Here is a 14,700-nt window from a genome sequence, read left to right as displayed (position 1 = left end):
TCGGAGCCTATTCATTTCAAACAAACAAAAAATCAAACCTTTCCTCTTTATAATATTAGTATAGATTATATTATAGTGGGGACAGCGGGCATAAGGTTCCTATTTAAAAATCAATTTTATTCAGTACAAATAATAGAATAATCACATGAGTGTCCGAAAGTTATGAATAGGTAGTATATGCGTAGTTTATACCGTGTTTTAGCTGTCTAATAATTTAATTAAAAAAATGTATGAATGGTGTAAATAGAATATATGAAAAATATTTTCATTCTTCGCGGGTCGACAACGGTTGAAGTGTCAAATCCACTAATCTCTATAAATAATAAACTCGTTAAAAACCTTTCCAAGCAATATCTTTCTTTTAAATTATTATAAAATTGCGAATCTTTTTGTAATTTTAACCATAAGATGGTTGCGTAATATGATTTTCTATTTCTTATTCATGTGTGTAATTTGAAGTCAATATCTAAAGTTTTTATAAGAGATCTCTGAAAGTATGAGGCAATCAATATTAAGAGAAGTCCTTTAACAGCCGAATTAGATATGGAGAAAAAACATCCCACTAATCTTTAGTACTACGTAATCAGATTTTGTTTTCAAAACAATTCGTCTCACCCGGAATCAAACGCTAAAACTTTCGAGTTTAATATGCTGCCGTTAACGAAAAATGATTTTAAAAAATTAAAATTTTTCTATTCAGTGTGAAATTTCGTTTTTTTATAAATATTTTAGAAGCGTTAACCAACTATAATATTAGATAATTGAAATATTACACTGATAAGACTACAAATATGTTTTTAAAATTAGAATAGAAAATTGTCGACAGAGTTCCCTGAGAATCCAAAATCAAAATAGTCCTGACCGTCGCTTCGTTTTTCAAAAGTGAATTTCAACTCCTCGCTTTGTGAATACTATTCTCCATAAATACTTTGCATAAGGAAACTCGTATAAAATATAAAACGTCGTCAATTCCTAAATAAAAACGGCTACTAGAACCGTTCGCTTCATTCGTTGAAACACTTCAATTTATATCTTTAAGAACTGTCCAATGGATATTATTTTTCATGAAATCAGAACCTTTGACAAGCAAAACGCGTCTAAAATACACTGGAAAATTCGTGGAAGCCATATCTTGAATAAAAAATGGCTACTAAAGTACCTTTCGCTTCATTTGTTAAAGCACTTCAATCTATATCTTAAAGAACTGGTCATTGCGGGTTATTAATGGCTTAATTTCTTTCAGAGGGTACGAGCTAGTCGACTCGGAATCACAATGGAAGGAAGTATTAAGACAGACGGCGGGCGCTGGAGTGCAAGTAAGTGCACTGCTTGATTGCCCTTTTAATTAACTTTATGATGCAGATTATCTTTATTATTTATTTCGTGCTCAGCTTTAAGTGTTATTGTCGGATTAAATGGGTAATTATTTGAGACTGTTTAGTCATTTAATTTGTTTATAAGTCGTAAGCTTCGTAGTATATTTTCTTTAGGATTGTGTGTAGAGGAGATATTCGATAATTATAATGATTTTCTTGTCTGTAATAATATAATTACAAATAAGACACGCAAAGACTTTGGTATCGTTATTTTTATCCTATCTATTGCACTTTTGTTTGGATAATGTTGCTAGGTATACATTCATACATTTACACGAAAAGTTTGTTTCATATAGATATTCGAACAAAATTCAAATATACCCTATTTTTTCTATTTGTCACAGAATATGCTACCGAAATTTAAAAGCCAACAGTCATAGTTGACTTTTATTCATAGACTTATTTGCACAGGTTGCGAACGTTCGTCGTTCACAAATGGAGCCGGAAATCGGAACGCATCGATCATCGCACAGACCACGAAGACACAGGAAACATCGGTAAATATTAACATTCTCATACACAAGTCTCAAATGGTTAAATGCAATGCAATTATATTATTCTTTATTATGTTTGGGTAACTTTATAGTGAAGGAAAGATAAAGATTAAATTTTAAGTATGATGATTCAATCCCATTTTATAATAACCGCCTTGATAATTAAAAATAGCAATAAGGCAAAAGCTATAAAGAATACGCGTCGGCTATATGGAGGACTTGGTTTCGTGAGTTATTAACCTTCTGAATTAATAGCAGAAACGTGGATATTTTTATTTTTATTAAATTCTCGAACATCGGCATTTATTAAAATATTATAATCTAATTCATTTAATATAGACTATAGATATATTATAATATTTCATCTGTCAACTGAAATAGAGTAAGAACTACTTACAATAAAGAAGCTTTAATAAAAATTTATTTTATAAAAAATGGCCCTCTATATCTAGCTCGGGAAGTTTGTTCAAACTGGTATCATTTTAACTTTTAACCCGAACCAACTTGGCACGCGTCCTAACCTCTTTGATAGCTTTGCCACAAACCGTTAGCAGTAAACCTAGAGTTTAACAGAGCCATTTTAAAAATACTTTAGCGCTTTTTATTTGAAAAATTCGGACTAGGTTTTGTTAATTATAAGAAATTCATACTTAAGGTTAAAACTAAAATAGTTTTACAATCGATGTATTTTCGTTTTGTTTTTAATAATATCAACTAATACTTAGTTGGCTTATGGCTTATTTTATTACTTTATATAAACAGGAGATCAAATAAATACTCAAAACTCTAATATTTCTTTTAAATAATTAAAATAGGTTAAATCACGGGTCCTTCAAAGACCAGTTAAGTATGGCCATCATCCTCAGCCACCTAATTTTATACAAAATGCTTCAATTATAAAAAAAATCGTCTCTTAATTGTATTAATGTCCCTGTAGATCACGGTCCGGTTCGCCAAACGAAAAAAAATGGCTGCCGACTGAGTTGAAACAGCACTTAGAGTTTTCCCTTGTGGATACTACGGGTATGACTGAAGAGCAGTTAAAAGAGATACCGTACACAGTTGTTCAAACCAGCCACGCTCGTCACACTAAACTCCGGACTACCTCTAAGCATAAGCCGTAAGTCTTCCGTATTTACTTATTTAATTAAAAACTGTAAAATAGAACTTATTTATTTGTTTAATTAGCCATTACGGCAAATCAACTCAATGTGGCAAGTATTTACTCTTATTACTACTAACTATACAAAACAACAATTTGTAACAAACAATCTCAAAAACTATTGGATCGATTTTTATGGAACGAACGATTAGAATGGTACTTTACTAACCCTTTAAAATTTTTGACCAATTTATTCGTTACTAATATCTACGAAGGAAATTACGCGAGATATAAACTCTACAGTTATTTATATTAGATTTTAGAATATTTTTCAAGATATTTCAAGAACATACCCGAAGTACTAAATTATGCACGAAAATGTTACATATTACGCTTAACTATACAACTCACGTATTAACTATTTACTATATAACAATTATAACTAGTTCACACTATATTAATCTGTGTAAAATTTCATCCACATTAAATGTGAGGCGGCGAGATCAATAACAAACTTCCACCAAACTTTAGCATTTGTAATGTAAGTTGGATTTCTCACGAAAAGTATATATAAAAGGTGTCTCAAAAGAAAATTTACATTTATTTATTTAGCGTTATGTGAAAATGTTAGACGACTTCTTGGTGCCTAACCTTTAAAACTTTTCTGGCTATAACCAAAGAACATGGTTCCAGCAGGACGGAACAACGTCACACACATCCAATACGTCTCTGCCACGAGATCGTGAAATTTTCTCAGGCAAATTGATCTCCAGGAGAGGTGACATAAATTGGCTCAGTCCTGATTTAACCCCTATGGATTTTTTCTTATGGGATTATCTGAAATCTAAAGTCTACGCCAATAAGCCGACTTCTCTGGCGCAATTGAAAGAAAATATCCGTCACGAAATGGCAGCCATCACTGAGTCCACGTGCCGAGCCGTCATAAGTAATTTTATTGTTCGATTAAATGAGTGCCGCGAACGCGAAGGTCTACATTTGGACGGTATTATTTTTAAGAAATGATTTCCCAAAATGTGTACTTTAATAATGAATAAACACTTTTTTGATACACGACTTACTTTTTTTAAAATCGATCAACTAATTATGAACTTTTGAGACATATACATACACTTATCGTTTAAAAAGAATTAAGAGCTTTGGGCACACAATTTTCAGCATTTTACCTACCTACGTGCCTGCAAAATATTTATCCAGTTCGTGACGAGCAACTTGTTCGCGGTTAGACTAATTGCTCTCCAATTTGTTTTACTTTTCCAGAGTTGTCATTGTAGTACTATTATCAAACCAGTGTTAAAAATTTCAAACATTCTTCAATATTGAATCTTGCGGCACCAGCCCCTCGATCACCTATCAGAGTAAAGTAATTGTATTATTTATTTTTATTTATTATTACGCAGGAATGAGCACGGATCTCTGTCAAGGCGAGAGAAGGGTCACAAAAGTGATCACGACAATCACAATCAAGGCTCACTCAGATCGGTCTCAAGCACTCTCAGCGCGCATAGGACTAACGAGAAACATGGAAGGTTCGACTTTGCCTATTATCCCTTCTTATTGCTTTGTCCTCTGAAACGATACTCATCTTTGACGACATTAATGACATACAACTTTATCGTTGTTGTAACTTGTAAGATAACTTGGAACGACTTACGGTTCTGTGCCTTCGTTTAAACACACCAAATGAGTGTGTATACTGTTATATCTGATAGTAAGATCTATTTCTTTGGATTGAGTGTACAACACTGAATTTAGGGAGCGCTATAAAAATACGAAACAAGGTTTTATGTTTTAAAAAGAGACGTCAAATGTTCTTTTCATAGACAAATCTACGACTTATAGCGACTACGATTGTTTTAAATAATATCAAGTTATTTATTACTGTCTGCTGTCGTAACTAAATATAGCTAGCCGACACAAAATAAATTCACTATAAATAACGAATTTCTTTTTTAACTTTATTCTGCGTTGGCGATATCGTGCGAATAACCGTAAACAATAATTAACAAACATCTCGTACCCTTAAAGTTTCCGTCTTATGGAAAATTTTCAGTACGAGGTTATGAAGTTCTCTCGAGAGTTCTAAATATGAGCAAAGATAAGGCTTTGTCTTAGCCAACAAATATTTTTATATAAAATAAACTTTATAAAAGGTAACATTGTAGACAGTCTCGTAAATTTAATGAGACATGACAGATACTCAGAGAGAATTTATCACAAACTGCTATCGAACCTACGTACGTTCATTTCTGTTCAGAAACGTTTCTTTTTGTTAGCTGCGGTAGAAATGTTATGGATTATATAATCTTTTGATGATTATTTGTCTAGACCAAACATTTAAACTAACTGACTACTAAGTGGTTAATTTTATTGCACATATAAAAGAAATCCGCAATCATTTATGTCAGAATTCTCAACTCTTTAGAAAACCCATAAAAAATTGTTCCAGGCGGATTTATCCTTGCTACGATGACCCAGCGCTTCGTTCAGGCAACGATTTCCTCTCAAACAATGGGTACAAGGGCTCAGTGACTACTCCAGTAAATAACAACCCTTATAGTCCAGTCACAAACAGTAATAGCAATAGTTCGAGCGGTGAATTGATTGGGAGCGCGCGAGTCTCGCACGAGCACACGGATTCCGGATTGGGAGCTGATCAGGACTACGCATATTCTTCCGAAAGGTGAGATTACTCATAAGCCCAAAAAGCATCAAACGATAGCTATCATATATAAATAACTAGTCATAATATACTGTTTAAAGTGTAATGTAGCGAAAATTTATAAAACCAATGGTGATTGTTACACGCTCATCCCGTGTCTATGCCGATTTTTAGTGCCATATAATGGATAATATATGCATTATATGGATTTGTAATGTTTGTGTGAGGATAAATATAATCCCCTGAAATTATTTAGATTTTTTAGTTGCTTAGTTTGTATCGCCCTCTGAGTATAGACCAGGATGACTTGGTCACTTAACGATAAATAATTGGATCGTTCTGGAAAATGAAAAATCTGTCTTCTTGCTTATAATAAAAATGGTTTGGGACATAGAAATTCACATCCTTGACAAAAACATTAATTTAGATTCTCGGTAAGACCCTTATTACCAGTTATTTAAGACGAGATTTGCTGATCATTATGATCAGGCTTTGCTTTATTCCCCTTAGGTCTTCAGACAGCGCGAAATGCGGCGCGGGCGCTTCCCTGGCTCCTGTGAGTAGGGCGTGGGTTGGCGAGGGGGTGGGGGTGTGGCGGCGTCCACCGGCTGCGCCCCGAAGGGTTTCAGGCTCCCAGCGCTCACTTGTCTCCGTGGCGAGTGATAGCGCAGCCACTAGGAGACATACGCCTGTACACCCCCACCCTGGCTTCTCTCTCTTCGTGAGTGCTTTGCTTTCTAACCGATTGGTGGCCCTCGTAATAAGTACAATAATATCGATTATGCCATAAACTGTCAGAAATGTTTTAGTTTTATAAGATGGAAGGCAAATTATCAATAAAGAACGAATAAAAGCCATTGTTCATGGACAGCTGAATAGTGTAGTACATTGCCCAGTGTATCCTACACTTCTGATTTCCTAGAATGCATTATCCAGCTGTCTAAGCTTACTTTATATTTGCTGATAATTTATTGATGCTAAACGGTCCTTCGAGCCGGATATGATCACTTTAGTAATTCAATATTATAATTTATGATGTAAAATAAAAATTCTGTAACGATAACAACAACGTGAGAAATGTCATATAGTCAAAAGTTAATAATTTGAACAAAAAAGTGACTGACTTTTAGATATATCAGATAATAAGTTCAAACACATTACGAGGGCTGCCGTGACCGCAGCTCCTGTTTCTGGGCCACTAAAACGTTAATTTTGTACAGGCTGCTGCTATGTTATAAAGGCCATTTCATTACTTCTTTTTAATATCGGAGATTTCCAGTAATGAACAATCAGAAGAATTTTAAAATGTAAATTCTATTTCATCACTCTTGATCATTTTAATTTTAAATTTAATCACGCTCCGCTGAACTTGCTTTAAATGGGGCTTAATAAGTCTATGGTATATTAATCTTATTTCTGTAAGAAAGCAATATTGATGAAACACTATGCCTTTGGGTAAAATTTTGGGTTCTTCATATATATATTTAAAATCAACTTCACATTGACAAGTAAGTTGATATATATTTCTAATTTGACAGTGAAACGGAACATAAATTTGTGAATTGGTTTGTTTGCGATAGCTTGACCAATAATAAGTTAGTTATACTCAAGATATATACAACATTCCGTCAATAATTACGTACGTATGAAGTGTTCCGTTTCACTGCGTGTAAATTGCACGCATCGGTAGTTTGTCGTATGATTGGGCAGAAACACGCTAGCAACAACAACATAGGCGACAGCGCTTCCTTGGCGAGACGTTATATGCGGCCTTCGCGCGAATCTCGCGACTGCAACGCGAATTTGCCCCGGACCCACGCCAGGCATATACGACACGACAACACCCTCGACATAATACTTAAACCCCTTATTGAAAGCACACAGTAAGTATAATTGTGTACAGGTGATGCGACTTACGACCTTATTGATATTTTTAATAAAAATCATATTACTTAGTTCTATCTGTTACCAAAATTTTCGCCGTTTCATTAAAATTCTTAAGAGTCGTAGTCGCATCAAAATCTTTGTGTTGCATCGTAGCGGAATGATTGCACGTTCGCCCCACCCCGATTGCAGGTATTCGCATGCCGGTGAAGGTTTAACTAACAATTAACTAACCACTAACTGTACCCATTTGTGTTTGTGTTAATTTGTGTCACTAATTGTCTAGGATTTTTAGAAGAAGGTGTATTTTTTCTTTCTTAACAGGCTTCAGAGCAACTGAATCTGGCGATGGGGGAGACGTCGGATGGCAAAGGAACTGAAATGAGCACAGAGTTATAAACTACGCTAGCGAAAGCGCAGTTGTTGTTTTCTATGTAATTATATTTGTAAAATAAAAAGCAATGTCTTTTGAAAATCTTTTATCTGGAAAAGGATTTGTCCACTTGTAGGACGATATAAAATATTTTTGTGCCAAAGAATCGCTAGACGTATGCGGATTTGAGTATAATATTCGTAAATAAAATAATTAAGTCTGTATAGATTTTTATGAACTATTCGTTTTTATAAGTATTTATGCTCTTAGCACTGGTACGCAGGACACCGGAATCCCGGGTTCGATCCTCGGTTATTTTTTATCAGAGAAGTGGGTGGTCTAAATAATATATTCAATGGCTTCAATGAATGTTTTAGAAAACTGTATTGTATGTACTCCGTGTAATATTTTTCTAACTTATTTATTCCATAACGGGTATAGACGTATTACTAGCATCTACTTATATACTAAGTATGGTATAAGTAATTGTGTACATTTGTTATGTAGATTTAAAGGTTACGTATAGGCGTAGGTTATCAGTCGTTATCAATGGCTGCTATAAAACGATTTTTTCTCGTAGTCGATGTCTCCAGTATTCAAGATAATTTCATATTCCACTGCCAGTGTTAATTTTTAAATTAAGAATAACATACTTCACGAATATTGAAAATACTGTTTTAGAATTAAAAAAGTCGTGAGAGAAAATCGTAATCGGCCACTGCTCCTAATTTATTTGCGTCTGACTTCACGCGATAATACAGCTATGTACCCGATGCGGCCTCATTATAAGAATTCACGTGCTGTTGTTTCGAAATGTTAATTAACAGTCAATTAGAACTGTACAAGACTGAAGTTGATTTATAAATTTCTACAATCCCTGAATTCCAGTTCGTAATTTATGTACATTCATGATGTTCAATATTAAAATTCTTATTTACAAACCATCGACTTTTTGTTTCATATCCTTTGAAAAATGAAATTTAGTAAGGTATTTTTCCAATAAATAACCTATATATGCAATAATCTAAATCAATTCAATTACATAATAAAATTTCACATTATCCTACAAAGGTATCATAAATGTCACAATGCGAATTTAATATACTAGCATTGTATAATAACTACATAAATCCTCATCAGAGTTCCTTGTTAATTAATGTTAATATCGAAGGCGATTATCGATTCAACAAAGGTATAGCGTATTAATTAAACTGTCGCAGATATCGGATGGACTATTACTACTAATGAGGATTTCATGAACTGAAGTTTTATTCTTTGACAGTTATGTATTCTACATTAGTTCATGCCTTGTTTATGTTAGTACACATTGACCCATTTTATCTTCAGTACTTACGATAGTTATTATTATGCTGTAAACATAATAGTATGAACATGTCAATCAATAATTATGGCAAAGATGTTTTCACTAAAAACTAAAAAATAGCAATACGTTTTAATTCATAAAAATAAATGAAACAAAAGCATATTTTTTTTGTAATCACGTCCTTCCTATTTAGAAAATATATAGGTGAGTTATAAATCAAAATATATTCATCGTACCCTAAGAATTATTATTAATTGATATATATGTACTATTAAATTATTTTTTTTGTGAGATCACATGCACGACGCTCCCAAACATAAAACTGCATTAGGATCATATGACTTGTCAGTGAAATTCAAATAACTAGACAAATTTTGTTATAAAAGATAAAAAGATGAGAGATTTAATCCAGTTAGCCTGTCCTGAATGCATGTATTGAAAAAGCTTGTATGTTCCCGTTCGAGCTCAATTGGCTGACATGAGAAAAAGTCGAAAAAGGTGCCATCCCGTCTGCTCCGATGTCCACTATTCGACGAAGGGTGAAAACTCATTACCAGTGTTTAATGAAAGGGTTCCCGGGGCGTGTATGATTACTGGTTAATTGAAAGGCGTAAAATCAGAGTGCAGACAAGGCAATCCCGTAAATTGGAAAGTGAAATTGCGTGTTGGCGTAGACGTACATGTTATCATTTTAGCATAAATTAGATTCAAACTAGACTAAGTAAAATTGGTCTTGTCAGATGTACATTTGCTATTCAGGATTTTTTGAAAGGTTGAATATTGTGTTTTTAAATTATTGTCTCGGTTTGTTTCACAGCTTAAAAATATTTGTTTTCTTTTGAAAGCACAAAAACTACTACATATGTCTACTACATAAGCTTATGAAATAACGGTAAAAATAAAAATAGGTTAAAAAAACTAAAAAACACGCACTTAAAGCACATCAAACTAAAAAGTGAAAAATAATTCCTAATTTAGGCTGAAAATGGTAATGAACAAAAATACTGGTATTATTGTGAAAAAGCGTGGGTTGCTCGATAGACGAAAAATATGGCACAGAGCGCCCCACGCTTTTTCACAATAATACCAGTATTTTTTGTACCAGTCTTTTTTAGTTTTTTAAACTATATTTATTTTTTTAGTTAATTTTTTTCAGATTATTGCATTGTCATCGATCTTTAACAGGTGCGCAAAGTTTGAATTAAATCTGTCCGTTAAAAGTGGGTCAAAATCTAGTCCGAAGGAGTCGGTAACATACATACATACAGGTGAATTCTCATTGGAGATTCAGGAGAAAAAGTAATTTAATTACGAGAAACAGTAAAAAATAATTTATTCAAAATACATTTCTAAACATTATAGAGAAGACACCTTAGCTGTAATCTCGCTGAGTGCACATCATATATAATGTTTAAGCGGGAGCTTATGGCCCCCGGTATTTAGCATTTATTGCTACAGCGAAACGTCGTCCGTATTAAAACGTATATTTATTTTATTTTCCTTGTTTTGATATTCTCGAATTCGAACTAAATACTAAAAATAAAATGGAATTTCTAATAGAAATGTTTTGTAATTTAAATAACTTAACTTCGTTTTTATTAATTAAAAACAATATCAGGTTCTCGTTTGGAGGTTGTATAAATGTTCTAGTGTCAAGGAGAAGAAGTATGCCTCTAATCTTTAAGATGCCTATTCTGCAAAATCTCTTTAGCAGCAAGCGTGAAGCAATTCCACGTAAAATGATTTTTAAACTTATATTAGCAAGTACAAACTTATGCCTAATAACAGCAATAAAAATCGCTAGGCTGAACGTTAACGTTGCTATCTTTTTAACAGCGCAAATATGTACAAGGGGAAAATTTTAACAAGTGTTTGAAGTGCAATTTTCCTTAAGTGAAAAGGCAAAACGTTTCGAAACAAGAAATAAATATACTCTGTAAATGATACTATGCTAAGTATCGTGAGCAAAGCTTGGAGTTGAAAGAATTTAAAGTAATGTAAACACGAAAAGTTTGCTTTCGAGTTGAGGCAAGCCGGAAACACATTCGAAGTCAACTGCCTGGAAAAATTAATTCGACGCTGCGGCAGAGACGTAGGGCCGGTCCTCTACAACTTGCCTCAACCTTGCCTTTTCAAGATCGCTCTCGTGCTTAGCAGATTTTAAATATTGCTCCCGCGACAAGTGGAACAATTATTGTACTGCTTGTTACACGTGTTCACTTTTCGTTACTCAACGATTCCCATATAGGTAAATGGTTAGGGCGGAAACATTAACTCCTTTTTAATTTTATGCTCATAAATATAAATTATATATTTAAATTGTCTTTTTTATTAGCAAGAGCAGAAACAGGTTTTCCTACTAATATTGCTTATTGATTAATTTCGACTTCAAACATCCCGTTTGATAATATATCAGATATTAGATAAAATAAAAATAAAAATGTGTTTATTCATTTGACAACAATGCATTATAATGTGTAAGATTCGGGAACCCTTTTAAATAAAGAAATACCTGTGTCATACATAAATATTATTAAACATATGATTAAATTATATGAAGCCTAAACTAAGTAAGTAGTAATTTATAACAAATTATTATTAAAAACACAAATTTATTAATCACAATTATTCGCAATATATGCAAATTGTAACGTTGAATACAGCTCGTAATATAGTCGCAATTAGCACAGTGACAATGACATTCAAAAGTGCTAATAGAATGCGGAAACTATTCGGTCCAATGCATACTGTTCATTACAAAAGATCGACATGTATGTCGCTTTCAATGTGAGCCTTTGAATGGCAATACTCCAATAGTTGTAAATGAAAGGTTTAAATATAATATTATTAGTATGAAAAAGATTATAGATAATTTTCTTAGTTTGATTTGTTAGAAAACTGTGATTAACGTATACAATTTAATTTTCGCCGGAAATCAAACCTTACCCAGGTTGTAGAGACTATGCGTCAACAATAAGCAATCGAGGCCAATAAACATTAAAAAATATCCAAAATGGTAAATATTAATGTTGGCTTTCTAGTTAATAATATTTAGTAATCAATTCAATAAATACAAACGATAATTGATAGACTTTAAAACCATTTTGTCTATTTTCATTTAAGTCTCTCATTTCAAAAGTAGGCCCTTTTAAATAAAAAAAAAAATTAATGCCAAATTGCACGGTTGCTAAAATTATAATCCAATTAGAACGCGATTTCCTTATAAAATATTTCAACGCCAAAATTAATTTAACAAACAAATTAACACCCTTTGCCTACACAATGTAATTGCTTTCGATTTTAAATTTGAATTTCCTATTTGGTCTTATTTAATTTTTTAACAAACTTTAAAAGTTCTTTGTAAAAAGTTTATTCAATTAATCTTTTCTTTGACTTGAATATTAAATACAATTCGCATCAACTGGGTAGTAAATATTTTTTGCTTAAGTATTTATTTTGAAGAGTGTAGTAAGTATATAACTTTTATACATGACTAATCGCACCATACCTAATTGTCTACAGCTGTAGATATATGTCAATAACAGATTTAAATATGCGGGAGGATACTTAGTGCCAATTCTCGAATACCATTATATTGAAGAAAAATAAGTAAGTTACTATTACATGTTATGGCGATGTCGTGGTACATTACGCCGCTCGTAAATGTATGTCACACTACAATATTGAATAAAGTCACCTTGTAAGGAGCTCGGTTATCAAAGGGCGTTAGTTGATTAAGGGCTTCGTCTTCAGAAATAACGTCTGATTTAGCTTTGTACCAACATTCAGGAAATGTTACACTACATACGAACGTCTACGAATGTTTCAGTACTCTACATGATAACCTGTCATATAACTCGAGAAGTTCAAGTAAGCCGGTGACTTCGAGCTCGACTTACGACGCTACGAATAGAACTTTCTACATTAATAATATTCTTTATAAATGATGTTCCGTTTTTTTATATCAGAGAAGTGAAGACAGTTTTCGATTTTCTATTCTTCGTATTTCGTGAATAATTGGACATTGTTTAAATAAAACTGGTACAAACTATAAATATAATTTATGAGAGTTTATTTTCTTTGCATAGGGCCATCTGTTGCTTGATTTCATTTCTGGGAACGGTAATTTTTTTTGTTTGAAAGCATATTAAAAATTTCACTGAAAAGTGTGCATAAATTTTTATAAATATATGTTTGTTTGAAATATATGTATTAAAAATATAGTGCGATTCTTTTGACAAGTGATAATGCCTGAAAAATGAAGTAAAATTTTCCTTTATCGTTCGGAAATACACCTATTTTTGGACATGAGCATTGGACAAATAGATTAAAACCTATCCAAGAGTGATTTTCCTTAATACATCCGTTCGACTTTTTCTTGTTTTAGAAATAACAAGCGGATGTCTCGATCCTTCGTAATAACTGTTTTGTTATTAATGTCTTTATACGGTTCTCCAATTATCTCGTAACAGAACACCCCTCGTGATTCAATAAACGGGAAACCCTCGCTTTGCCACGCCTGAACGTTGTATGTTGCACAATATATTTTATGTGTGGCGACTTTTGATATAAAACCGTCTACCTAGTTTATTTGTACAAAATTTTGAAAGATACAAGTAGTTTACTACGGAGTTGATATACGAGTATTTGTATGAAGTCTCGTAACCACAGACATTATTATTTTGCATTTATATTTAGTAAAGTTGATTATCGTAGTGCGGAAATCGTGGCTATGTTTTCTTTTGAAATAATAATTTATTGCATCATCAAGGTTGATTGATACCTACTTGCTCAATCAATGATGATATTTCACTATGCTTAATGTCCGTTTTATCATTAATTAACAGTGAGCAGTGTTGTTCTAGTAGCAGCGATTCCTGAGGTCGTACGTTCGAACCTCGCTTGTACACCCTATGTCCTTTCTGTTTATGTGCGCAACTAACGCTCGTACAAAAAGTCAACGGGTGTGTCAGGCAAAAAAATATGATCACGAAACAGATTCAAAAAGCTGAAGCCAAGAACAAGGGTTGTAGCGCGACTGTTTTTATTAGGAATATCTCAAGATGTGATGAGTATTGCAAATTATTTTGCAGGACATGGTTGCAACTATGTTCATACAAACATTTCGTAAAACAAGAAAACGCGGCGATTTAAAATATATTTTATCTTGATTTTGTTAAACGCACTCTTAACCAGCCTGCTTAATTTAAAATTGGCTCATATTTGTGTCTTGTAAGTTAACCAACAGTATAACGAATACTTTTATTATTATAAAAAATGTAAAGCATATTCTATAGAATATTTATTCCAAACGTGGAGAATAATCGACCGACTCAGCAACAATTTATTCGCAGGTTGTACTGCAGACACTAGGTCTGAAAATGTCGTAATGAAGCATTTGCTTGTCAGCAATATATCCATTTCGGCTTAAATTTTTCACCGAAGTCCTACTTCCATTTAGATGTTT

General features: G+C 32.9%; 1 protein-coding gene across 9 annotated transcripts in view; it reads left to right on the top strand.

Moving 5' to 3' along the window:
* The window catches only part of LOC125050392 (band 4.1-like protein 4), a 42,483-nt gene extending 33,633 nt beyond the window's left edge, over nucleotides 1–8,850 (top strand). For 3 of the 9 annotated variants that reach the window (XM_047650257.1, XM_047650264.1, XM_047650249.1), the window contains 8 exons: nucleotides 1,244–1,316; nucleotides 1,788–1,873; nucleotides 2,808–2,990; nucleotides 4,391–4,519; nucleotides 5,440–5,673; nucleotides 6,142–6,208; nucleotides 7,363–7,535; nucleotides 7,861–8,850. In XM_047650257.1, coding sequence (XP_047506213.1) covers nucleotides 1,244–1,316; nucleotides 1,788–1,873; nucleotides 2,808–2,990; nucleotides 4,391–4,519; nucleotides 5,440–5,673; nucleotides 6,142–6,208; nucleotides 7,363–7,535; nucleotides 7,861–7,876 — 961 coding nt within the window. In that variant the 3' untranslated portion in view covers nucleotides 7,877–8,850. Of the gene's footprint in view, nucleotides 1–1,243; nucleotides 1,317–1,787; nucleotides 1,874–2,807; nucleotides 2,991–4,390; nucleotides 4,520–5,439; nucleotides 5,674–6,141; nucleotides 6,374–7,362; nucleotides 7,536–7,860 lie in introns of all 9 variants that reach the window. The other 6 variants (XM_047650241.1, XM_047650235.1, XM_047650272.1 and 3 more) reach the window with 5 other exon arrangements.
* The last annotated feature ends 5,850 nt before the right edge of the window (nucleotides 8,851–14,700 follow it).

Source organism: Pieris napi, chromosome 1, assembly GCF_905475465.1.
Source record: "Pieris napi chromosome 1, ilPieNapi1.2, whole genome shotgun sequence".
Classification (NCBI taxonomy): Eukaryota; Metazoa; Arthropoda; class Insecta; order Lepidoptera; family Pieridae; genus Pieris; species Pieris napi.
Note: the sequence above shows the minus strand (reverse complement) of the source record. Positions and strands in the feature narration are given on the sequence as shown.